This window comes from Teleopsis dalmanni, chromosome 2, assembly GCF_002237135.1.
Source record: "Teleopsis dalmanni isolate 2A chromosome 2, ASM223713v2, whole genome shotgun sequence".
Classification (NCBI taxonomy): Eukaryota; Metazoa; Arthropoda; class Insecta; order Diptera; family Diopsidae; genus Teleopsis; species Teleopsis dalmanni.
Genome location: NC_051847.1, coordinates 13,316,767 through 13,343,694, shown reverse-complemented (window position 1 = coordinate 13,343,694; position 26,928 = coordinate 13,316,767). Strand labels below are relative to the sequence as shown.

Here is a 26,928-nt window from a genome sequence, read left to right as displayed (position 1 = left end):
CTAAGCTACCTTCACCCATTCAAGAAAGAGGTCTTAACTAGACATACCCTAGTACAGTCAACACTCTAATATTTTCTAATACTATCCATGGCCAGCAGAAAACTTATTGTTAAAAAATTGACCTGTGTCGAATCTGGTATACTTAGAAGCCATCAGGCAATCGAAATCAAGTGTAGAACATCTCAAACATATTTTTTTGACGGGAGGTATTTGTGGGGTAGTAAAATATAGTTAAACATATCACTCAATCTCAACGAAATATTTGGTTATCTACGCTTTAAGATTAAATTTCAAATCAGTTTCACATAGGTATACAAGAAAAACCAAAAAAGATCGTGGAAGCGATCGTCGACTGTCATACCTGGTTACCATTGAAACCATCACAAACAGTTATGACCGTTCTGATGTCTAAACTTTGATTTAACCTCTATGTTAAGTAAACTTGATCATAATATTTATTAATAAATTGCTCAATTAAAGAATTTTTTCTCATCAGAAAAGATAATATTTGACTTACACATAAAATTTTCTATAAAAATATACCTATATCACACAATTACACGGACAATATTTTGAATAGCAAATGCTTTTTCCGCTTATAAATCATAAAATAAATTGTCTGAGATAAAATATAGACCTAGTATTGCTACCAATTCGAAAATTTTAAGTATTTGTGGACTATTTTCAGTTCAATCGACTTTGTGTATACTTCATGTAATCAGGAGAATGGCAGAAAATAATCAAGACATCACTGAAGCAATTTTCACTACAAATGATAAAACTATGGTATATGAAATTAGATATGTATTCTAAGACGTAATGAAAACTCATCAAAAGGACCTCCAATGAAACAAAATTATTGAAATACAATCGTTTAATCATAGTTTCTAATTTGACAGGTACAAGTTCTATGCTTGGCACTTGTAATCCCACAAATTATATAGGGACTATAGACTAATTAAATAAAAATTCGAATATTTTCTAAGATCACTTATAATGAGTACTTGGCAAAACTCGAAACAGTATTATGTGGTCAATAAATTTATCAAATTTTTGTTTTATTTCTTTATTACTGTTCGAACCCTTCTAACAATCGCAATTGTTGATAAATCTTGGTTATAGCCTACTACATGAAATAAACTTATTTAGTATATCTAACATTGTTTTAGATATTAATATTTGCAGTAAATTATAGCAAAATTAATGTCTTCTGAAACAATGGAAAATATTCTAAATTCAATGAAATTATATCAGTTTCATGCTGATAAGATTAATAATAATAAAACTCTGTCGAAAACCTACTCCAACATTAAAAGAACTAAGCAAAGAATAAAAGAAACAGTCAATATATGCGTATTGACATTAGTGAATAATACTAAATAATAGTAATTACATTATTATTAATATTACATTATAAGTTGAAAGATTGCTTCAAAAAATTACTTTGCCAGAGTCAAATACAAAGTCGGTTTTTAAAAATATATTTGAGTCACATCCTAATCTATAAAAACGTTCTATATGTAAACCTTTTATTTAAGATGGAAAATTTATTATTAAACTATTAACAACAATATTTTTTAAAATATAGTTATAATATAATCGAAAACATGGTATTAGCTTTCTACTTCTTCTGCTTGGATCAAAGACATATTGTGAGCCCAAGATTTAGATAGTATCTGAAGTTAAGTGAATTAACTGTCGACTATATATATATACGAACTTTAAATTTTAAAGAGTCTATCAACAATTCTACTTATATGAAAGTATACGTATACATATATATATGTGTGTAATAGACCATATAAATATTTTAAGAAATTTTTTTCAAATATGAACCGTAAAATGATTTTATAGAAAAAATGTCAGATAAAAAAATGAAACAAAAATAAAACTCAAGTTAAGACCTTGAGGTATGTGAACGCGGTAATTGTAGACTGGCGGCTGATAACTTATATGGAGTGTTTTATGCCGCTATGTAGGTGAACCACTTGTTGTATCTGCACTTCAAAGTATTGTTTATCATTTCAGAAAAACACAATAAAGCAGCATTTCTTCTTATAATAAAAAATAAAATTCATTCTTTTTTTTCAAAAATCAGCAAAATTTTTCTTTTTAATGCATTTTTTTTGCATTCAACAAAACGAGAAGAAAAAATTTGTTAAACAAATTTAAACTTGGTTCCGGTAATGTATGGTTTCCACTTAAACCTATTTAAAATTCCAACTACTATTGCTTCGAACTATAGGTATATGGCCTTTAGAGAAGCCAACTAATATATACTAATATTATATTAAAAAACAAATTTTATATAAAAAAGTTAATTTTATTTCAAAATTTTTAAAATAAAACATACATAGGATAGTAGCTTGAAAGTTGGTATGCCTTGAAATAACGCGCAGATATTAAGAAACCATACGATCTGTCTTTTGGTACTATATATTAATCTATCAATTAGTAGAGCTATTTTTGGTTGCATTATTGATATACTTATTCTTTATAGCATTATATTATCAACGTTTTATATCGATCTGCGAATTGATGGATCTATCTTTATAACATCATATTAATAGTATTTCATACCGACCTGTCAATCAATAGACCGATATTTTATTACTTTATATTAATAACATTTAATATCAACCTATCAATTGAGAGATCTCTTTTTTATATAAACAGTAACAGAATATAAAATATAGAAATCAATTTAACAATTTGGGACATTTATCGTTTAACAGACATTTATAGGTAACAAAATTTTGCCTAAAAAATGATATATGAGAAAGGCTTTAAACTAGGGACCAAAGAAATAAAAAGGTTCTAATCATACAAGTGCTGTTAATCTTACATATGTCATTATGCACGAAATCGGAAGAAAAATCGATAATGAATAATGATGCTTCTGTCGGTAGAGAATATATGTGGCAACAATTCTTTAAAATATAATTATGTTTAATTAATTTAAATAAGAAATTAATCACTTTTTATTAAATAAATACACGTGTTCAAACAAATGTTTTATAAATCAGCGATGATTTGTACTTGATTAAAGTACAAATTCTTCGAAAATACAGCGATTCATCAAATTCAATTCCCATTGACTATTAGGTCTTTCTAAAACTAGAACATTTATTATTATTACTTAAATAAACGACCCAAACCCGGTGAAAATAAAAAAAAACGAAGTTATGTATTTATGAACTTCTAATAATGTTAAGATTAAGAAACGCTTTTATGCATATCTTGAGAAAGTTTTATATATAAACCAGCAATATTATTTATAATAACTGTTATTATTTTTAACATAAACTAGTTTAACATAACTTTTGTAGGCAATTTATAGTTAAATATATATTTCTAATTTTAAAATATTAGTAGCAGCTTCTCTTAAAAGTGCCCTGGGTCACTTAAACCCTAAGAAATGTACCCCATGTGGTCAATTTGAAGATATAAAAACTATTTTACAAATCCATTGATATTAAATATTATATATCTTATTATATATCGCTATACTCTAAAATAGTATACATGATTTTTATAATTTATTATATTTATTTATTTTTTATTTGGAGTACATAATTTTTATTTATTTATTTTATATCATATTATTATATTATAATATAATATAATATTATATTACATTATAATTATATTATTATTATTTCAGCATTTATTATTAGTGAATATTGTTATCATCATATTAGTTGATATATATATATAGATATATATATACATCTGTTTTTATATATACTAGTTTATATATATATTTATATAGTTTTTATTTAATTAAATTTTTATATATACATTAAACAAAAATATATATATCAATGACATATTTTATAATTTAAATTTTTTTTATTTTTAGTTGGAATTATATTTATTCATAATTGGCAACACTCTTACAACTGCAATTTTATAGAAAAAATACACTCTAAGTAAATTTTTATAATTTTTGAGACGCATTAAAGTCGGTTAAGTCAACAGCTGATAACAACAACAAACACAATTTTACAAATCTGATTAAAAATAATTAATTTTTTTTTTTTAAATTCTCTACATCAACAAATTACTTAGTCACTATTTGTTAAAATACGTTTATACGTTCTGTTGATTTTTTTATAAATATTTAATTTTTCTCATTCGATTTAATCCATTACTACCGGATGGATCCGTTGGGTTTTAGATAATTTTTTGGTTTCTTTAAAAAGTTATTTTAACAAATTTTTTTAACAATTTTTACACGTAACGCATGACGTTAGCATTTATCTTTATAACAATTAAAGCTCTTTTTGCATTATAGCCCGCGATCAGCTCGTGATCACACCGCTTAGCTCCGGTTCTGAGCGTCTCGCTTCCACTCACCTGCACATGTAAACTCAAACTGATTCGTGTCAGTTTGTTTTTATCATTTTTGCACTTAACTTTGGAATAATCGCTTCCATTTCGCACCTCCGATTTCGATTCTGTTTTCTAGTTTTTAGCACTACAAACGGTTTGAAATGCGATAAAAACACACTCGAGGAAACCAATTGTTACAATTGTTGTTGTTATGTTACTTGGGAGTTCTCAACTTCGTTTGGTGTGTTTTGTGTGTTTTGTTCTCCGATTTCTTAAATTTCGCTTTCTACTCATTTTTCTTTTGTTTTGCTTTTAGTTTTTAAATAATTCTTATTACTTTTAAGTTAATAGTAATATAGAAAATAGTCTTGTTAAGCATTTGCAACCAGTACCGCTTCAATTAGTGATACACACAAAGAAAAATATTAGTTCGAGTTTCATTAAATATGATATTAATTATTTTAATAATATATATAAAAAACACTTTGGGACTTTCTTTAATGCAAACTACTTTTAATAAATAAATTGTTTATAAAATAAATTAAGTTTTTTAAAAAATTATAATAAGGACTTATTATTATTAAGATAAGTAATAATGTTACCTAAATTATATAAGAAAAATGCTTTAAAAAATTTCTTTTATAGTATGTTTCCCCTTGCTTCGTTAGACCAGTTAACTTACTTGAAATTCAATTACTTCAAGCAATTTCAAGTAAGTTAACTGGTCTAACGAAGCTCGCTAGTGGTAACATACTATTACATTATTTCATATATCCGTACAAGTGCGTATTAAGGGTCCCCAAAATACTATAATGTAGCTCCAAAATATATAATGGCTCCATTAAGCTTTTGATTAAATCGTGTTAACTGATCAATTGTTTGCACCACAAAAACGTAGCAAGCATAATGTTAGATCTTCATGAATTATTATTTTAGATCCAAATATACCACATATAATATTTTTCTCAAATAGAAATAAAACATAACAAGACGCGATAAATTGAAGATGCAATAACTACGCAAAAATAGTTCTGTTCGTTTCCATTGACATAAGCTAATTTATGCATGTGAAATAGCTGATTTGTTTACATTTTGCATATAAAATTTATAATAAATATTCAAAACTTCAGTAATTAACCTTGTGGGTAATTTATTTTTAAGGAATGCATTCGACATTTTTTACTTTAAATCTGTCGATTTATTTTTAGTGAACCAATTTATATAGAAGCTTGTTGTGCAATATATTATCCTCATTAGCGGCCTTAATGTGCAAAATCGGTTAAATGAGACAAGAGGAAGCATCGTATTAGCATTAACTTAGAACGTTCGCTGGAGACCAAGACAGATTGGAAGAGCGTCTTTCTTCGTTTACTGTTTGTAGGAGCGACAAAGGTTATTAACTATTGTCATAACTGTTTTAAAGAAATAATAATAATAATGCTTTTATATATATATATAATCTATATTCTCTTTTGGTTTTCCTTATAAACTCTTTTCTAGATGAAAGAAAAAAAACTGTCTTCTTTGGTCGCTGGAGCATTGATGCATTTTTGGTCTTAATCAAAAACTATGTTATCTGACCAAATGATAAGCCTGCTACACTCTAATGGTGCTAAGTTCAATATCTATATAGCCAAATTATCCAAATGATGACCTTCATCAAATAAAAATAATGGGCTTAATATGATTTAAAATTTTTCTGTTCCAAGGCTAATAGGGCAACATTTACCGATTCCTACTTACACATTTCCCAGGAAGTATATTTGAAAAAGCTTATATGTGTGATTGTAGTTCCGTAGACTAATTAGTGAACCGAGATTAACTTCACTTAACCTAATATTAATCCAACCTTTATAATATTTAAAACAACGTTATTTCAAAAGATATGGTTTGCAACCAGAAACTATCGAATTCGAATATTTCGAATATTTTGTAAAAAGAATTTAGTTCAGTAGTTTCAGATACATATATCGAATGAAGTGGTTCATTAAGAAGATTGGAATAGCACATTTCAGGCACTTTCATACAAAACTTAAAAGAAAGCGAGGAGCCTAACATACTTTTTGATGAGGAGCCCACTTTTTGATAAGGAATCCACTGAGGAGGAACCCAATTTATTTAAAGTCTGATTTGATGCCTTTAGCAATTCAAATTGCGCATTATTTGACAAGGGATTTATATTCTCCAGACAAAAGTGTTTCTATTACTACTCAGCTCACCTTCATAAATTTAAATATTAATTTAAATATAATGACTCATTAGCATAAATCAAATTGTTGCAGTTTTAATTGCAATGTTAATATATTCTTTCATTTATTTTATGGAAGCGAATATCTAGATAATATTGATGTTTATTTAGAATCTTCAAAGCGATATAACTAAACGATTTTCATAGAATTTTATAATTGCAGACAAATACGAGTACTGCAACAGAAATATGTTATCTGGCACTTTGTCTCAACAAAAATTACTGATAGCGAAACCGATAATTTTTATTTATTAACTTTGTTTTCGAAGAAGGTAGTAAGTAATACACACAAACATTAAAATTCTTTTTTAATTTATTATAGTTTTTGCTGGTTTATATAAAGAATTAGACTTATAAACGCATTTTTGTGCACTTTTTTCGCTTCTGGTCTGTTATCGTTTGAGAATTGTGCTTATCAATTGTTTTCAGTGAGTTATCTCGAAGTGATAGCAAAATACAGACACCGACAATTATGGCCAGGCACATGTAGTTCGGTATATTTACCTAGATAATGAAAGTGGTACTCTGTTAGTTTATAGTTACATAAACAAAATATAATAGACATCAATGACGTACCACGTCATATATGAAGGAGATACTCGCTATAAGTAAGCAAAACGTACCACTTCCGACCAAATTCCAAAATCAACTACCTGAGTCTATTATGTAATTTCACTTGCATAAATAATGCTTTGTATGTATAATAATTGTAGGTCTTCAGTTCGTATAATACATATATATATCAATTGAATTTATATATTACAAATATACATTTAAATTTTATGTGAAAACTATATAAATTCTACAACTATTTAGTATAGACAAGTTTCCTATCTATTCTGAGACTTTCCGATGTGAGAACGGCTTTATTTAGACTCAAGTTTTTTTAGATGATACATAAAGCTAGTATAGATAACTCTCCGGATATCAAGTCTTTATTATTATTATATTATTTACTATATTATTATTATATAATTAACAGAAGTGCGCCTAATTTAAAAAACATTGATGAATCTATGTTTAGATTTATTTATATTAAAGAACAGATAAGCATTATTTATTTAAATTTCGATTAAATTAATTTTATTCAAATTATGAATATGACGTTTGCAATTCTGTTATGTTTTATTATACTATATATAATATTATAACGCACAACTTTGAAAATATATAAATTAGCTTTTCGATTTACTTAATAAACATTGCAAAGATAGAGGTGAATCCATAAACGAATATATATATATCAATAATATAGGAATTAAATTAAGAACAGTAAATATGAAAAATCAAATCCTCCAAGACTACAGCTCAATTTTTTAGAAATGAACCTTTGGAACTCCAAAACGTAATGCGCTCGGTTATAAAATTTCTAAGAAAGTTTGATGTAAGAAAATATCTAAATGCACAGACAATAATTTTCACTTTCTATATCAACTTAAATTAATCAATTTAAATTAAAAATAAGTTAATAAATATTTTAATTTAAAAAATTATTAATATTTGATTAACGTTAGAAATAACAATTAAAATAAGTTGACTACTGTACAGAAGATGGCGCGTAGGCCATCTAAAAACTTTTTGTGTCTTTACTAAGCTTTTGGCTTTACCCGATTTCAACTTAAAAAAGCTTTAACAAAAGTTGTCGTACTCGCAGAAAAATTGTTACATTCTATAATTTAAATTATATTTAGAATAACCCATAAAAACTTATAGCAACTATTGCTGCTATTTTATTGATCAAATGAAGTAAAATAACTCCGAATATAATTTTAAAATTCCTTTAGGGGAATTAAAATATTCTTTCGTGTTGTTAGTGCTGTTAACTGGTGCTTTGGCTATTTTGCCTTTTTTTCATTTGTGAACTAAATTGAGTCTGACAGCATGCGTCAGTACACTGAGGGAATTGATTTAAATTCACTATCTTATCTCAGAGTAATCACTAACCGCACGGAGCGGTACGCAGATCTTAGATCAATCATTAAATAATCACGAAGATTATGAGGAATACTCAAATTAGTGAATGAGATAGGTGGGACTCAGCAGAAACCCCCCAGCCATCATAGAATAAAAGTGCCTAGATGTACTAACGTTTTATTATTTTTCATATAAACACTAAAATATTTACCTCACCAATTTTATAATTTAAAGTTAAATTATATGAAAGATTTATTTTTATTCAAATCTTTGGTATTGAACTTGAGGTGAATATCATCTATATTATTCCGTCTAATCAACATGAAATGAAGGAGATGCACGGAGAAAGACAAAAAAAACAACACAGAAATTTTTTTTCAACTTGTAAGGTTTGATAAAAAAAGCCATTTCACTATAAGGCTGACGAACTTCCCAAACATATATCCTCAAAAATAATCTACTGTTGCAATAGAAACCTTTCAGATACCAGATAATCTGCTTTTATTAAATTATTGCTAATGTTGATACCTGTGGTTCCTACTAATTCTAACTTGCTTTAAAATATTTATAGTTAGAGAGATTATAAGATATTTACCAAAACAGATTTGTCCCTTACTGGTACAAACGATTACATATATCATTTTTATTAAAATCGACATTTTATATACAAATTTTACTCCATAAAATGCTTAGATACAGGCAATATAACAAAACAACTGCGCACTTGGCAAAATTTCACAATAAACGATCTTATTTCAGTTCAACGAAATGAAATGCTATATACATGTGTTCAATACATATGACATGAGAAGCACTACGTATATAACCCAGTAGTTAAAGACTGAAAACACGTCTTTAAAACAGCTGATCTTTACATGTGAGTAGAACATGTGTTTCGATTCATAAGAATGATGTGATTGATATTCCACAAATGTCTTTGATAATAATCTAACTTAAAATTGCAATAAGAATACTATACCTATATATAAATTTAATATCTATAAAATCTTAAATTTGGCTAAGCTAACTAAGTTATACATTGCTTAAATTCATTTAACTAGAATCCCTTAAGTTATATATTAATAGTATTTTCATTAGAACGATAAGAGCTAATATACTGATATTAGATTTTTTGGATCAAATCTGTTATTGTTTCATCGTTTTTTTTTAATCCCAATGTTCCTTTTTTTATGGTACTCCACATTGGAGGTTTCAAAAACTTTCAATGTTTTCATATGTTGCATATGAAAAAATGCTCGGTGATATAAGCAAATCAGTCAAATATTTAAAATCTCGTACATATAACTTTCCAAAAGGCAAAAGACGAACTGTATCTTTCACTTTGTACATTTTGTGTGACTTACGGTAAGAATGCTGTAAGGAAACGCGGAACTCAGAACTCTACTCCTTTCCGAAAATTTCGATCTCCTCCTTTGCCCCTCGCTGTAGTCGACCAATAAGTAAAAAAGTCAGTAAATTTTGCTAACCGGGGAACAATACCGAAAAGCAAACTGTAAGAAGATAGCGAAAGCACTTAACATCAATCAATAATAATTTGAAATGATTTTAAAATAACAGTTAACGCAAAGACACTCAATGTTTGGGTACCATCTGAATTAATACATTGGGTGACCGAATTACGATCAGTGAAGTTCCACTGAAACGCAATGAAATCGTACTATTTTTGAAACGCTTCATTATAGGCAATGGAAAATAGATTAAATACAAAAATATTCATAATCAAAGCTCGGTGACAGCATACAAGGATATGTTGAGTGTTTGGTGGAGTTGAAAGGGAATTTTATATGATAAAATTTATTTATATACTAGAATAGTTCTACAACCATTGAATTATGGAAGTACTCAAAAATGGTATAAAATTAAAAATAATGACTACTAAATACATTATTAAAATTGGTTTTTGCTACAGAAAATGTTTGTTAAAAAATCTATTAGAAAAGCGTAAATACTTTTTATAACACCGATTCTAAACTGTATATTAAAGAAAGCAAATGCCAAAGTACCACCCAACAATACTGAGGAAGCAAAAAATAAGAAAGAACACAAAGTAACCTCATGAAATTATTTTACAAATAATTTCTGTAGTATTAAGATTAATGCCAAAGTACCACCCAACAATACTGAGGAAGCAAAAAATAAGAAAGAACACAAAGTAACCTCATGAAATTATTTTACAAATAATTTCTGTAGTATTAAGATTAAAAACGGATCGAAATTTTGAAATGAAAACCATTTTCAAGTTTTCGAACTGCAAAAAATCTTAAGTACACCTTAAGAGTTCAACACAGAAAAAAATATAGCTAGCACCAGGGTGACAGTAACTTGGCAGCCGGATGGCAGTATACTCTAACATATCGTTAAAGATAAATAAGAAAGCTATCCAGAAGAAGATATCGAATGGTTGTATGCAGCAGAAGATTAAATTGAGAATTATATCATCCGAAATAATGAAATCAAGTATATTGCCCTTTCTATGAAGAAACACTGTGAATAAGATAATAAGCAACACCCAGTTATAAGAGTTAATAATGATTCAAAAGTCGAAGATCAAAGTTTTGAAAAGAACAAAGCTAAAGAGGTTGAAACCCTTTACATTGCGAATGGGTAGTAAATTGTCATATCACATGTCCTATCATCAGTAATCATCGTAACTTCCCTTCAGTTTTGTAGGATATGCAAAACTATGTATAAAAATGTATAAAATTCTATATACAATTTATTTTAATTGTGAAATTCATGATAGCGTGATATAGAAAATTCCATTTTTTACAAGTGTTATGAAATACAGCTGTGAATATTACACATCACTGTTTTTTATTGAAATATGAGAAAGTCTGTGACTACAAAAATTCAAGCTAAATTTCTAATATTCTTGGATATTAAAAACAAATGTGTTCATTCCATTGAAAGAAAAACACATTTTATAAAAAAATAATATAGACAATATAGATATACACTACGCGTGATGATGAAATTTTGAATAAGACCACGTTCAATATAGATTACATCAGTAGTGACTATATTTAGGGATTTCATTTTTTATTAACTACTTCTCACATGAGATCTTAATATTGTAGCATACTTATAAATTCCTTACAATTATAAAATTAACAATATTGTGATTGTTTTTAAAACCCATATAAACAAACTATAAGTATATGATTGCATGATCTTTCTAATATAGATTTCATTAGCAGCAGTTTTATGTCTATTACACCTACTTTTGTAAATATATATATCTTTAGTTTAAAATGCTTCTTTCTTTTTACTTAACCATTGCAACGTCATAAATGAAGACAGTAACTATATTTTAAACTTTTCTAAAATATTGTTCTATTGATTTATAAAAAATAGAGTTTTAAGTAGGACCTATCATTATTCTTAGCTTTTACAACACAGCTTATATCAAAGTTCAGTTCAAACTACTTTCACAAAAAAAATATAAACTCTATATAAAATGTGGATCTAAGCATACTATAGACTGTACAATAATATACAATACATAATCCATACTTAGTTGTATGGTTTAACAATAAATACTATACACAATAAAGAGATCTTTTTGATGGATTTTCTATTTTAAAGACTCTGTAATAATAAAACGTAAATTAGCGTAAAGTTAAGATAAAGATAAGTGAAAATTACAAGGAATCTTGCTATAAGTAATGATAAACACTAATTTTGGAAAGAATAGATATGCCTTATAAATCGGTGACTATTACTGAATAATTGTTGCCTTTTTGAGGCCATAGTCGTTTCACTCCATACATACCAAACAAGCCAATAAAATATAGTATAAAAGGAGAATTTATCTACGATTTGGAAAATTATATCAAGGTAAGCCTTATGGTGAAAGACAATCTTGTGAGATACTATTATTGTCTACTTTCCCCAGTGGAAGTAGAGAGCCAGTATAATTCTTCCAAATCTGGCTTTCTTAGGTGCTTCTCTATAGATGATCTTGTGGAATAATCAAGTGAATCAACGGCAAAAGTTATCTGGGATATCACGTAAAAGTAATCTTGGATATTACCGGACATACTACCTTTACCGCAAAATTGTTTAGATTGTTGAAATAGTCATTACCCAAAGCGAAAGACAGTCTTGTGGAATAGCTCATTAAATCAGAGGCAAACGCTTTTTACAGAACTTCACGCGGAATGGTATTTACTGAACATACAACCTATACAACAAAATTTATTTCACTATTGAAGTAAGTATTACCCAAGAAATATTTTTGGATATTACTGGGTATAAAACTTATATCCAAAAATTGTTTTAATTGTTGAAGAAGGTATTGTCTAATTATGTGGCAATATATCATATATCATATATCGCTGAGATATTGCTATAAACTTAGCAAAACACTATGAAAGTTAGTGATAAAAACTTAAGACAAATTTTTTTAACTAAGATATACTATCTGATATGTATACCCCATCGAACAATTTCTCTGTTCCTGTGCATAGCAAAAAAATAATGACTGATAGTAATGAAGATTACTATCAGCTGGAAAATATCCTACGTCATGGCAAAAAGTTTCAAACAATGTGTCATCAGTAAAATGGCTCAGTGGGATTTGATTATTTGAATAGGAGTCGTACCGGTTTGATGTAGTATCACATCAAACCAATTTAACCTGGGTGTGTCGGTTTGCGTTACCTTACTGTACTGAAATTAACTACCACCACTTGACAGGACAAATGACTAGTAAAAAATTATTATTTTTGAATTATTGTATTGAAGATTCCAATTCGTTTCCAAAAATATTTTTAAAGTCAACTGTTAAACTTTTACTTCTTTAAGGTACTATAAGATGCTTCGATTTTAATTTAATTTAGTGTTCCACTTTGACAAACATATTAAATTCTTATTTACTCGGCAAATTAAAGTATTGTTTAAATTACATATATCGTTAAGCAAATCAATTACCATTAAATTATAAATATTGAACTATTTATTTTGAAGAAGGTAAATAGATACGAGTAGATATAACGTCTAAATTCACGAATAAGAGCGATCTTTAATTTAGAAGCAATTAAATATTTACTTAACAAAACAAAAAAAAACTATTAGCCTGAAATCTTTTCATTGTAAAAAAAAATTAATTGCATATTCAACAAATTTGGTTTATTTTTGTCTAAAAATATTTTACGCATTTTAAATAAAATAATAAATAAGAATTTCTATTGATAAGCACAGATTTATGTGGTATTTCGTCATCAAGCAAATTGGCCTACGCCCATTATAAATATTTTATTCATGCTCGTATATTTATTGTTTTAAGTATTTTAATATACAAAACTATATTTAAATTATATCAAATTAAACAATTAAAACAAATTTCATTATATAAATTCAATGTAATTGTGTACAAAGGACAAAATATCCTTTTATTGAATGTCCTTCAAAAACTAATTAAGTCAATGTCCCGAAATTAGGAAATTTTTTTAACATAGCATCAATTCTTAATTATTAAAAATTATTTATACTTTAAAAAATATGAACTAATATTTATAATATTAAGTATATAAAATTTTGCAACATCACGTATTTCCTGTCCTGCGTAGGCTTTTTTATTCACCTTATTTCCTCAGCAGAGTAAAATTTCACCACAACTGCAAATAGTATTCACCATAATTCTTAGAATTTACAGCTTAAGAGTAAGTAAGAGAAAAGAGTAGAAAATATGTTTTGCATTCAAATGCTGATCACATCAGTTTAGTAGAAAATATAGTACAAGCCTATATTCTCATTTATTATAAGTTCAAAGGAACGCATATGTGATTGTCAGATCCTTGTATTTGGAAACCGATATACTTGTACTAAATTACTTAAGATCCTACTAACGAGTAAGCACATAAATATATAAGAACGTGTGAACGTTGGCTTTTCGTATTAGGAAAACAACACACTTAGGTTTAATTGATTTAATATGATATATCCAACCAGTTGAACCTGTGGTCAAGTTGTCAATTGTCATTGAACCACTTTGTTGATAATATCTTGTTAGAAACTTGATGACAAAATATAACATAATATTTAATATTTATTATAATAATATAACATGAAATGTAATATGTTTTCCAGCTGAAAGTAATCAAATATATTTAGTTTTTACTATACACTAGACAAGTCTTTTGTTCTAAATTTTTTTCCTCAAATAAAATCTTCAAAACCTATGTTGTATTATATATATAAAATAGTTAACTTCATATTATTATAATGTATGTAAAATAATATGTAATGATTGTGTCTACATTACTGACTATAGGTGGTATGTGTTATATTATGAAGAGTTACTGCTCTTAATTGTGCATTTTTTGAGATCATAGTATGTATAAAACTGTTATATGGATCAATCCTACAGTTTTACAAATTTTAAACTTTTTTCAAAGGTATTAAGGGTAAAATTTATAGTTTTCTAATAAAAGTTCTTTGGGAATTGTAAGGATTTAGTATTATAACTACACGTGATTCACGCCTTTTTGTTGCGCTTTACACTTTTGCACTCAACGAAACTTATAATACCTCCACTCATATTTATACGAGGGATGACAGCTAATTTACTTTTTGGTCTTTAAGAGGTGATAAGGGACGCTAGCTCTGAAGCTATATGTGAAAACCGATAGGCTGCCCTACTTAGCTGCCCTACCTACTTAACTATCTAATCTCAGAATAATCACTAACCGCACGGGGCGGTACGCAAATCTTAGATCAATCATTGAATAATAATGAAGATTATGAAAAATACTCAAATTAGTCTGTGAGATGGCCGGGGCTCTGCCCAGATGCTCTAACTCGAAAAAGGCTTAACATAATAATAATAATAAAAGAACTCAAGTTTGATTATTGCTATATCGGAGAATATATAAAAAATTTTATTAAAACATTAATTATTATATCTTGAAATATATTTAATAAATAATAATTACTAGAACATAATATATCATAATAATAATAATAATAATAATAATTAAAATTAATTAAAATATATTAAATGAAACGGAAATAACTTTAGATCTTTTATAGAGCAATAAGTCGAAATAATAAATGATAATAACAATAACATAAATTTAATTAAAACAAAAGTATATAAGAAATTAGCTTACTGAAGTATAGCAAAAACACTAAAAACAGATTTACTTAAAAAAATATTAATAAGTATAAATAAGTATTTATATTTTCTTGAAAATTATTTACTAGCTTTTAGAAACCAACGTTGTTTTAAAGATAAAATAAGTACACTAATTTTTATTTATTATTTTTTCTTTAACTTTAAAGCTTATCTATATATTTATATATATTTAGTAGTTTTAATAAGGATTACCATAATAGCGTGTGAATGCCATTATGAATACGAAGTTGTTAAACTAGACATTCCTCGCACATTATCATTTACACTCATATACTTCTTAAGAATAATATGAAGAGTAAATGAAGAGCACAACTTCACTTTTGACCACGGTATAAGTTATTCACCACTCGAGAGAGCAAACTGTATAAAAGGCCGGACATTTGGTGTAGAATTTATGTCTTTTCTGAGCTTTCATTAAAGCTGTAGCTGTGCGGGTTGAAACCAGTTAGCTGAAACCGTGTGTTCTTGTCTTTCGAAGAGTGTTTAATCAGATTTTTTGTGGTTCGAGAATTGATAAGTTTTTGTGTTGTTGTGCCGGAAAAGTGTTTATAGTAAACACTTGAAAATCTTATTCGTTCGTACATTAAACTTGAAAAAAAAGGTAAGCTTTTTAAGAACTTGAAAAAAGTGTGAGATTTATTTTAGTTTCTATGAACATAAATTTACGACATTAAAAAGTGTTCGTGATGTAATCAATTGTATTGATAAAGAAATTTATTTTTTTTTTGTTTTTTTTTTGCGATTATCGTCATTTTAAATTATTTAATTTCGGAAAGTTCTTTTTTTTAAATGCAACATATAAAGAAAAGCTATTTGAGATACTTTTACTTAGACGGTGCTGCACTCTCGACGAAGAAAGGTAGATCCTTCCTTAAATAAGATGGAATAAATTACTAAAATATATATTACGTGAATTTTATTTTATTATAAATGGAGTAATAGTTTAAAAAAAAAAATATTTTTGTGATTTAAAAAAATTTTCGAATAAAATCAAGTTTTTAACTAAATTATGGTGTAATTTTAAATTAATTTTTAAAAAAATTAAAAATAATTTTGTTGAAAATATTTAATAAAGGAACTATGTGATTTTGTTTAATATTGGAGAGAAGAATACAGTTAATTTTCTTTAAAATACAAAATAAAGTGAATTTTAAAATTATTATTTAATTTTTTTTTAAATATTTTTAAAAAAAAATTTTGTCTGGATATAAATTTAAAAAAAAAGTGAAATCTTTTCTGAGAAGTTATACAAAATATTATGAGGAATCATTTACATAATGATTATGAAATAATAGAAAATTGTTCGAAATTTAATTTGTACATTTTTTTAACAAATTTCTTATTAACTAATTCCATAAATAAAAATAATAAATTTGTTTTTATAGATTTCATGATTTATATTTATTCACAATTTGATTTCTATTATAATAATTTTTCAAATATCAATTTAAGTTGAGAACTTTTTAAGTTGCAACAATTTTATAAAGAATATTTAAAACATTTATTATATAAATATTTATAAACCAAATTATAGTACTAGCATGAAATATAATTCTATAAAATTTTGCGTTAATAAAAAATGGAAAGGACTTACACAGTATATTAAATAATTACTTTTTTATATTGGAATGATCATCTAAAAATTCTATAATTGTCTTCAATTGTATCAAAAATGATTTAAAAATGTTAAAACTTAAAAAAAGAAAAAAAGACTTTACAAATGCTTCTGATTACTGTTTGTAGTTAAAAGAAACGAACTATATCAATTAATATTACATCTCCGATACAAATTGTATCTTGATTATATCTTGATTAATTTATGAAATTATTTGTTCTTGTTTCTAAAATAGATATACTTGATTTAAAAGAATTCGCCTTGCCCAAAATAATTGCTGTTTTAACAAAACAATGCTTTATGAGCCGATTAATAGAGACTCCAACAACTACTATCATAAGTAGAAGGCGAAAAACAAAACTAATAATTTAACTTGTCTTCACTGTCATCAGCCAACGCTTATTAAAGCTGTTTTATCTACTCTACATTCTCCTTTTGTTAAGTGTCTACCTGTTATAGATATTGTAGACATTGTACTCTTTATTAAAACGGTACCATAGTTGATACAGAATAAGGGCAACTCCAGCATACATCAAGAAATTTCTTTTATATGGCAATGTGTCTACTTTTTCGGGCCAAAGTGCGAAGGTTGACTTATATTAACTTTAAAACACTTGTGATTCTGGTTAAGTGTTATTTAATAGACTTAAATATTAATAGAAAATTCATGTCAGGAGGACATATTATAAACAACCAACGTTTTTTAATATCATTCCATTTTTTGCAGGAAGTAGAGAGTTCACTAGCATCATGCAACCACTTAACAGATCTTATTGGTCTAAATGGATTTGATATGTGTTTAGTTATATCCTTTAAAAATAAATTCAAAATTAAAAACTTTATAAATGGTTTAGTCATAACATGATTTAAAAGTTTTTTTAAGATTGCGGAAAAATATGTGCAACATCATTTTCTACAATATCTAACAAATATATATAAGGTATATAGACAAATTTCTCAAATATACTAAACAATGTAGCAGTTAGTAGAAAGTCAGCTAGAATCCTACAATCGCAGAATGAATCCTAGTGGCCTTAATAAAGTGAATTTGTCACTAATAGTATTCACCTAACATAATTTTGTTTAGAATTTTTAGTACTATAATTATTAAACAACTTAAATTATTGAGATATTAAAATTATTAAATTATTACAATTATTAAATTATGATGATGATTAATTTCGAATTATTAATGTAGAAACAAGTCCAGCTAGGACCTGTTTCCCAATTTTAAACGTAACCATCTATTCTTTCGATTTGAGCAATTATCCTTTATGATTAATATAATATTAACTCTACTTACGGTAAGAATGAAAAACAAGCTGCCTTACTTCCATTCTAACACAACAATTCATCTGTAGTCCTTGACCCAGAAACCTACTAAACAAACTCACCTCTCAACGAAATGCCTGCATTCCCACTTGTTTGCGACAAATTCCAAATCAAATTAAATAAAATAATTTAACAAAATAAATGTGTTGGTCTCCAATTGCCAAGAAAAATCCAACGATTAACTAAAAATAGTTCCGATATTAACTAATCGAATATTATTAAGTGTTTTTTATTCAACTTTTTTTTTGCTTTGAACTATTTAAGCGTTTCGCACACATTTAAAATGCTTCGGTTTGCTTAAAAAAAAAATATCTAAAAACTGAAAAGCTTTTAGCATAAAATATAAATAAATTCAATTAAATATAATTTAATCGAATTACGACAATTTACTATGCAAATTTATAGTCAAATTGCTTTTATTGAGATTTAAATTTAAATTTTTAAACTTTCTATTGCGAGCAGAAAAAAGTAATCAAAAAAAAAACATTTGCTAATTGACAAATTCGCAAAAGAAATTTTGTGTTTTGTTGTTTGCAATTTGAGAACAAACGCAACACAAGAACAATAACAACAACAACACCACCACCAACAAAAGCAACAACAAAGTGAAGCAATTTTGCATAATAAGAAAAGGAATAAAGCTCTGAAAGTAGTTGACTGAATGGGCTAGTTGCCAACAGCGAAAGGAAGCAACGCGTGCAAAAAGTATGGAAGGCAAATATTTAAAAGAAGAAGAAGAAAAAGTTGAAAAAGAAACCAGTATAAATTCAACGTAACAATTTTGAAGTACAAAAGTGACAGAAGGATTGGAAATAATAAGAGTGAAAAGGACCAAAAATCTTTCTTAAACAAAAATCCAAACAAGATCACCTTAGTGGTGTAATCTGACATACACTCCAGCAAAAACAATTCTACCGCTTTTAGTTCGTAATTTTTGACTGGTTTTTTTTTTTTTTGGTTTTCCATTTTTGCGAAATGCAGTGGAATTCAAGTTAAACTAGTTTATTTGCCGGTTACTTTTTTCAGTGTCAATTCGCCGGCACAAATGCCGTATTAAAAACTGTAAGAGTAGGAGAGTAGGAAAAACATTTTATGCATATATTAACTGCACTTAATTTAACTGCGCTGCCTACATAAAACCTTAGTCGATTATTTTAGCTTCCAATCTTGTGTTGCGTTTTCACTGTTGACTTTCAAATAGAAATCCTACGCAGTGCGGCTCTGTGTCGCGATTGCAGTTACGCGCGAAATCAATGGAGCAGCAAATTAGCGCCAACGCCCTTTCCATGCAGTTTCCGTGCTGAAATACTTTTCTCATCGTCGTCGTCGTCGTCGTAGTCGTCTACTGCTCCACAATCGCTCAAGTATCTTCGACAACCTCAAATTGCTGTGGCCAAGTTCGCAGCAATTACTCATTTAAAGCGAAAGATAATAATTTCTTTAAAAATATTTTTAATGGGTGCAGTTTCGTGGGAGGATGCGCATAACAAGGCTACTGATACACACACACACACACATACACACATAAGCAGGCGTATAGCGACGAGACTTGCTGAGCGTTACAAATATCATTAAAAATATCTCACATTTCCGCTGCCGTTGCCGTTGCCATTGCCGTTGCCGTTACTTTAATTAAAATTGATTATGGCACATAATAAAAAAGAAAGGCATAAGACGATATCTGCATATTTGGGAATTTAATTTCTTTGTGCTTAACTCTTTATGATATTCTCAATTCAGCAAATATCTTTAAGATTCGTAACGTAGATAAACGAAAGATCTAAATCGACTAAAAGAATTCTTCGCTTAATGACCCACAACTTCCTCAAATGAGCAACCAAACTGAGTGAATAATTCACTTTTCGTAAAGGGAATCACAAAATATCAAATAGATTAACTTATATAAAACTACAATTATTTAATGATTTTATATAAATTAGTCGATCATATGAAACACACTTTCAATTAATATAAATTTTAAATTGTTTTGGGATACTAAAACAGAATTATCATACAAAAGTAGTCCTGCAATTATATCTTATCCCGATATTTCCTGCATTGTATATAGGAAGTCTTCTAATAAAATGGGTTTTAAAACGAAAGTTAATTCAGACCCATGAATTAAAAAGCATATAAAATCCTTAGAGCCATTTTATATAGAGTCATGGTCACGTCAAATTTAAAATGGTTCTTGTTTTCAGTGTATTTTAAAAAATCAAAAATGAGAGAAAGAAAGAAGTTTAGTTTTAAATTTGATCACAGTGACGAGGCTCTCTGTGTCACGTCACATTATTCAAAACGGTGTTGCTCAGTAATACTGTTCAGAATTGTCACCTATTTAGAGTAAATATGTGTATATTTATCTAAATATATTAACATATTTGCACAAAAATAAAATAAATATATTTTCAATTTAGACACAAAAATAGTGCCAAAATGATAATAAAAATGGAAAAATAATTATTCTGATATGACTTTCCGTATAACATGATTTTTGGTCTTGACCAAAAAGAGCGTAAAATTGCCGTGACTATTTGTCATATGACTGTCTGTATACCATATCCTTAAAGGAATATTTTGATAACAGAGTATTATTGAAATAACTATTTTTTTTTTAAGGTCCTCAAAAACAAACCTTCATTCTCACCGTACTTATACTAAGCCCACTAATTACTTGACAAAACCTGCTTGTTTTCTTTTTGTTTTCTAAAAGAATGCAAGCACATAATATTTATTGCTATTAATAATTAATATTTTGATATTAATAATTTTGTTATTAAAATTCATGTTGAATTGATAAACCTACCATTTTCAACAAAAGTTTTAAAATATGTGTTTGCTTGAGAGATCTACTGATAAGTCCAGGAACTAGAATAAATCTAGCGATAACAAAACCATACCTAACAAGCAAACAAATGCCATATAAGGTTCTCTACTTGATTGACAATTACGTAGCAAAAAAAGCAAGCATGCTTGCTATATATGGCCAAAACGAAAAAAAAGTGCTAACACTTTATGGTAAAATTATCAGGTTATCAATTTAGCACGTTTAAGTTCTATGATAAACTGTCGTAAAGCTATAAATTCTTATCTCTTTGCTAGATTTCAAAACATAAAAAAAATGTGAACAAATATTTTTATTAGAATTATTAACAGAAATATTTTCTTAAACTCTTACAGTTGAAACCAATTAAAAATGGCAGATGAAGCTCAAGCACCACCAGCAGAGGAGGCACCCGCCGCACCAGCCGAGGGAGAGGCCCCAGCAGCTCCAGCTGAAGCCGCTGAACCAGCTGAACCAATTAAGCACACATACACGCTCTTTTACTTTAATGTAAAAGCTTTGGCCGAACCATTGCGCTACTTGTTCGCCTATGGAGGCATTGAGTATGAAGATGTGCGTGTAACACGTGATGAATGGCCAGCATTGAAACCAAGTAAGTGCAGACAAATCTCAGAAAGACGCGAAGGCAAAATGCCATTATATATTATGTTGGGGTGAATACTCATTATATTTTGTAATTTCTTCTTTGTAGCTATGCCAATGGGGCAAATGCCTGTATTGGAAGTTGATGGCAAACGTGTGCATCAGAGCATTTCGATGGCACGCTTCTTGGCCAAAACTGTTGGTCTTTGCGGTGCTAGTGCATGGGAAGATTTGCAAATCGATATTGTCGTTGACACTATCAATGATTTTCGTCTAAGTACCGAACAATGTGTGATTTTTGCATGTTACATGTTATTTAATTATTTTTAATTTTTAATAAATAGAAATTGCAGTCGTTTCATATGAACCGGAGGATGATATCAAAGAGAAGAAGTTGGTGACACTCAATGCTGAAGTCATTCCATTTTATTTGGAGAAATTGGAACAGACTGTTAAGGATAATGATGGACATTTGGCATTGGGCAAGGTACGTTTTATACATTTCTAAAGTACATATTACTAATTTTTTTTTAATATTGTTACAAAATAATTTAATATTTTCCTTATTTTTAATAAATTTTTACAATTTAGCTCACCTGGGCTGACGTCTATTTTGCTGGCATTATCGATTACATGAACTACATGGTAAAGCGCGATCTTTTGGAACCATATCCAGCTTTACGCGGTGTTGTAGAAGCCATCAACGCTTTGGAACCAATTAAAGCTTGGGTTGAAAAGCGTCCAGTTACTGAAGTTTAAATATCAACTCCAAATTTTTAAAAAGGCATGATAAGTGTAAAGGCTTAAGAACGGAATGAGACAGCAAAATAGATACTTAAGCTCAAATAAATATATCACACAATCGCAACTCTACAATCTACAAGATATTTTCAAACTAATATTTCAATAGTACATATAAACATATGAAAACAACAAAAACACAATAAACACAAACAACAACATAAACATAAATTTTAAACAAAATTTTGTTCCTTTTTTGTATTACGTATAACATTTAAAAACATTTAAAAATGCCAACAAATTTTTGTCGAAGTTAAAATAATTTTTAGGTTAAGTTGAAATGGGATTTGGTTCGTAGTCTTCGGGAGTAGATAAACATATATATCTTATAACATACAAATAATGGTTAATGGGTTAGTTTTGGGAGTAGTTGCACTTTTAATAATATATATGCACCATTCTCTTATTATATAACATATAAAATAATATTATAGAATAATGAATATGAAAATAATTTCCATCCTTAAAATAATTCTCTTTGCATACATTTCTAAGATTTAAACGAATTTAATACAGCATAAGAAAACGTTCAACTAGAGTTTATATATTAAATATAAACACATAATACAATAAAACAAGTTTCCATAATACCTTATAATAAAATAAATACGAATTGTTGAAATTTATAATCAGTTAATTTAACAAAAATTTAACGAATTTTAACAATTCTTAAGTACTCTAAAATTTACTGTAATTTAAAATAGGACTAAGAAATAAAAAAAAATATTGACAGTTTAAATATTATTAAATATTATTATTACAGTTTTGTAGAAATTAACTTAGAACAAATCTTTGGGAAGAAGTTTTAGGTTTTACCTTATTCACGCTCTTACCTTCCATTAAGTTTAAAATGTAAAAAAGACTCAACAACACTAAGTTACGATTCACAATAAGAATTCACAATAAATTACAAAAATTTACAATAATCAAAAAATTCACAATTAATTTCACTTCACAACACTTAAAATCGTAACGAACACATTTTAACGCTTTTACAATTTAAATTACAATTTCATATACTACAAAAACTTTTAAACTACAACAATAGTACACATTGAAAACAAAAATAAATCAAAAATAATTAAATGACAATCTATTAGCTACAGGTTTTATTATAAATATTTTGCTACATTGTTATTTCTATGATATTCATCAATAAATATTAAAAACAAATATTATGGTGTTTTGCTTAAAAATTAAAATAAGACAGTAACTCCATGAAAAAGGGATCCATTAATGCAAGTTGAAATGTAATTATTTGTACATCTAAATACGTGTAATGCACAAAAATCTTTCAGAAAATACTGAATTTTTAGTCTTATTTGAGGTTTTATGCTCCTTTATAAGAATGGTCCTTTATATTACTATCACGTACCCATATTGTTTATTAACTCTTTTGACCTAACCACCTTATAGAACGACTTCAATGTATTTATGTGTGCTTAAGTTAGTTACCTAATTGCAACTACATCTATATCTTATCATCTACATTTACTTGCTGTCAGATCTCAAGATCCACTAGACTCGATCGATTAACTGGGTAAGAAGTGTATCAGTTAGCTGCTTCAACTAAAGTGGAACCTGCTTAGCACCACGGTATCAGTGCTAACAGATCACTGCATAGTACGGAGACATTTTATGAGACTAACTCTGCCTGATGATAACATATATCGAGATTTTCGTCGTGGGTATAAGAAGGAAAGTGTAGTCCTAGTCATGTGTTAATGTGCATCATTGTATAAAAAACGATTTGAAATCTTAAGAGGTCCCACCTATTCTTATACCTGACTGTTCCTGACAGAGCTGTCATCTTATAAAATTAAAGACTTAACCAAGTTTGTAGTTTTGACAGATTGGTTTACTTGATTGAAGAGTTATGCCTCCCAGCGTTGTCTCTACGTAGACCAGTGCGTCTCTTTTGGGGGTGCTTCCGGTCTGCATATGAACGACTCTAACCTGTATCAAAGCTCACGTGGGCTTTGGAACACATAGTGGATTTAAACTGACTACCTAAATGAATAAACACGTACCTCAAAGAATTGCTGTTGTACCCGATATATGCTACCGAGTTATTATTGAGATACCAGTAATCAATCACATCAATTGCTATAACTATCCCATTATTTATTTTTTCTTTTATCCTTTTTTAAATAACTCGCTTATATTAGTCCAAATGCTATGAATGTCAGTGCAGAATATATAGTCCTGTTTGCTCTGGAATCTTACTTGTATATATAAAACTTACAAGAAAATTCACTATGTTCTAATTAAAATGATTATAATGATCGCCTTCACTTCAATTTTTAAGTTATTGTAGATGATAACCTATTAAGTCCACATCATAGTCATACATTAGTATTAATAAGATAAAGCTTTTTACAGTACAGGTCATTTTAAAACAAGTAAAAATGTAAATATATTATAATTATATATTTTTTGTATATATACAAAATATACATTTACATTTTATTCATAGATACATATACATAAATAAAACTATTATTAAAAATACATCCACCAAAAATAGTATATATAAAATAAATGCACTGATCTTCGATCTCATAGATAATTAGCTTTTAATTTACAAATATTTTAAAAGTTAACTTTATTTGTGAGTCCAAACTGGTTCACGCTTTTCCAGAAAACTTTTAACACCTTCCCTGCCATCATCCAAATTGAGATTCTCGACCATTTTCTACAAAAAAAAAAAAGTAATAAAAAATTTAATGTACTCAAGGTAATTACACCACCTCGGATGCTGCAACGTAAGCATCCTTAAGGCTCATATTGAGTTGTTTGTAATAGAATTGTTTTCCCAAAGCAATCACAGCACGACTTTTCGTTGTTATGGAATTAGTAATTCGACACATCTCTTCATCTAATTGGGCCTCAGGTACGACTTTACTAGCTAAACCTATTTGTTTAAATTTAATAAAATTATTAACTAAAACAAAACAAATAACTAAAAAACCTGCAATATAAGCTTCTTGTGCGCTTATGGGCAGTCCAGTTAGAAGCATGTAATTTGATTGTAGTCGTTGCATCACACGTGAAATAGCAACTCCGGGAGTATTGCAGAATATGCCAATTTGCGCACTAACAATAAAATAATAAATATATCTGCCAGTTTAATTTTTTCAGGGATTATACACATATAGTTTCCTTACGCTGGTGCTGAAAAACTGCTCACATCCGAACACACAACCAAATCACAGGATGCTGCCAATTGTAAACCACCTGCCGTAGCGAGACCGTTTATTTTCGCTATAACTGGTACCGGCGAACTGTGTATACTATAAATTATTGCTGCTAATTTATTGAAAATATCCATTTGTTGTTGTGCATTACTTGCAGCCTAGAAATTAAATATTATTTTAACCATAAATACCATTACTGCCAATATATCACAATCGACTTACAATTTCTTTCAGATTATGTCCCGAAGACCACACTGGGCCTTTTGATGATAACACTATGCAACGTAATTCTTCGTCATTTGAGTCTTTCATTATGTTCTCATGTAGCGTATCCATCATTCCAATGGAAAGAGTATTGCGTGTTTCTGGCTCATTGAAGGTTATTTCACGTACACCCTTGCACTGTGTCACAATTGTACAGGACGAATTCGTCCGCTCAACTGTAGATATGCAGACATTTGTCAGCTTTTTCTACAAAATATTCGTTTACATAATTATTGTATTTTAATGTTTCAATTATTTGTTTTATAACTATTATTTAAACTACTCTTATCTCTTATTTCCTAAAAATAATGCACACTTTTGCTTTAAGAAAAAGTTAATACTATTTGTAATTACATAAATAAAAAAATTATTTTTACATTATTTATTATTGCACGAAAAATTTTGAACATATTTGATTATAAACAATTAAATTTGCTAAATCATTTTACAAGAAGCTAATAAACTTAAAATTTTATTTGCTAATGTCAGCTGATTCAAGATAAGCGAAGAATAAGCTGCCCTATAGGAAATTGGCAGGCGATGCATTCTGGTATATAAACATATTTATATACATATATATAAATACATGATGTATTATGAAGATATTTATTTATAATATATTGGGGGATGTATCAT

The 26,928-nt window shown here is 27.9% G+C and overlaps 2 protein-coding genes across 4 annotated transcripts in view; one reads left to right on the top strand and one right to left on the bottom strand.

Annotated features, from left to right (window-relative positions):
* LOC119685720 (glutathione S-transferase S1) overlaps window positions 1–23,014 on the top strand; it is a 28,982-nt gene extending 5,968 nt beyond the window's left edge. Inside the window, exons 1-5 of one of the 3 annotated variants that reach the window (XM_038100078.1) lie at window positions 16,057–16,257; window positions 21,784–22,040; window positions 22,140–22,307; window positions 22,375–22,517; window positions 22,622–23,014. In XM_038100078.1, the coding sequence (XP_037956006.1) occupies window positions 21,800–22,040; window positions 22,140–22,307; window positions 22,375–22,517; window positions 22,622–22,789 (720 nt within the window). In that variant the 5' untranslated portion in view covers window positions 16,057–16,257; window positions 21,784–21,799 and the 3' untranslated portion in view covers window positions 22,790–23,014. Of the gene's footprint in view, window positions 1–16,056; window positions 16,258–16,442; window positions 16,516–21,783; window positions 22,041–22,139; window positions 22,308–22,374; window positions 22,518–22,621 lie in introns of those variants that run through there. The other 2 variants (XM_038100080.1, XM_038100079.1) reach the window with 2 other exon arrangements.
* A 2,310-nt stretch (window positions 23,015–25,324) lies between these two features.
* LOC119680354 (enoyl-CoA hydratase domain-containing protein 3, mitochondrial-like) lies at window positions 25,325–26,776 on the bottom strand. Its single transcript, XM_038093126.1, has 6 exons — window positions 26,670–26,776; window positions 26,251–26,499; window positions 25,999–26,186; window positions 25,803–25,927; window positions 25,582–25,745; window positions 25,325–25,526 (listed from the first exon to the last, which is right to left on the bottom strand). Exons 1-6 carry the CDS (start codon window positions 26,700–26,702, stop codon window positions 25,437–25,439), a joined length of 849 nt encoding a protein of 282 aa, XP_037949054.1. The 5' UTR covers window positions 26,703–26,776; the 3' UTR covers window positions 25,325–25,436.
* Between the last annotated feature and the right edge of the window lie 152 nt (window positions 26,777–26,928).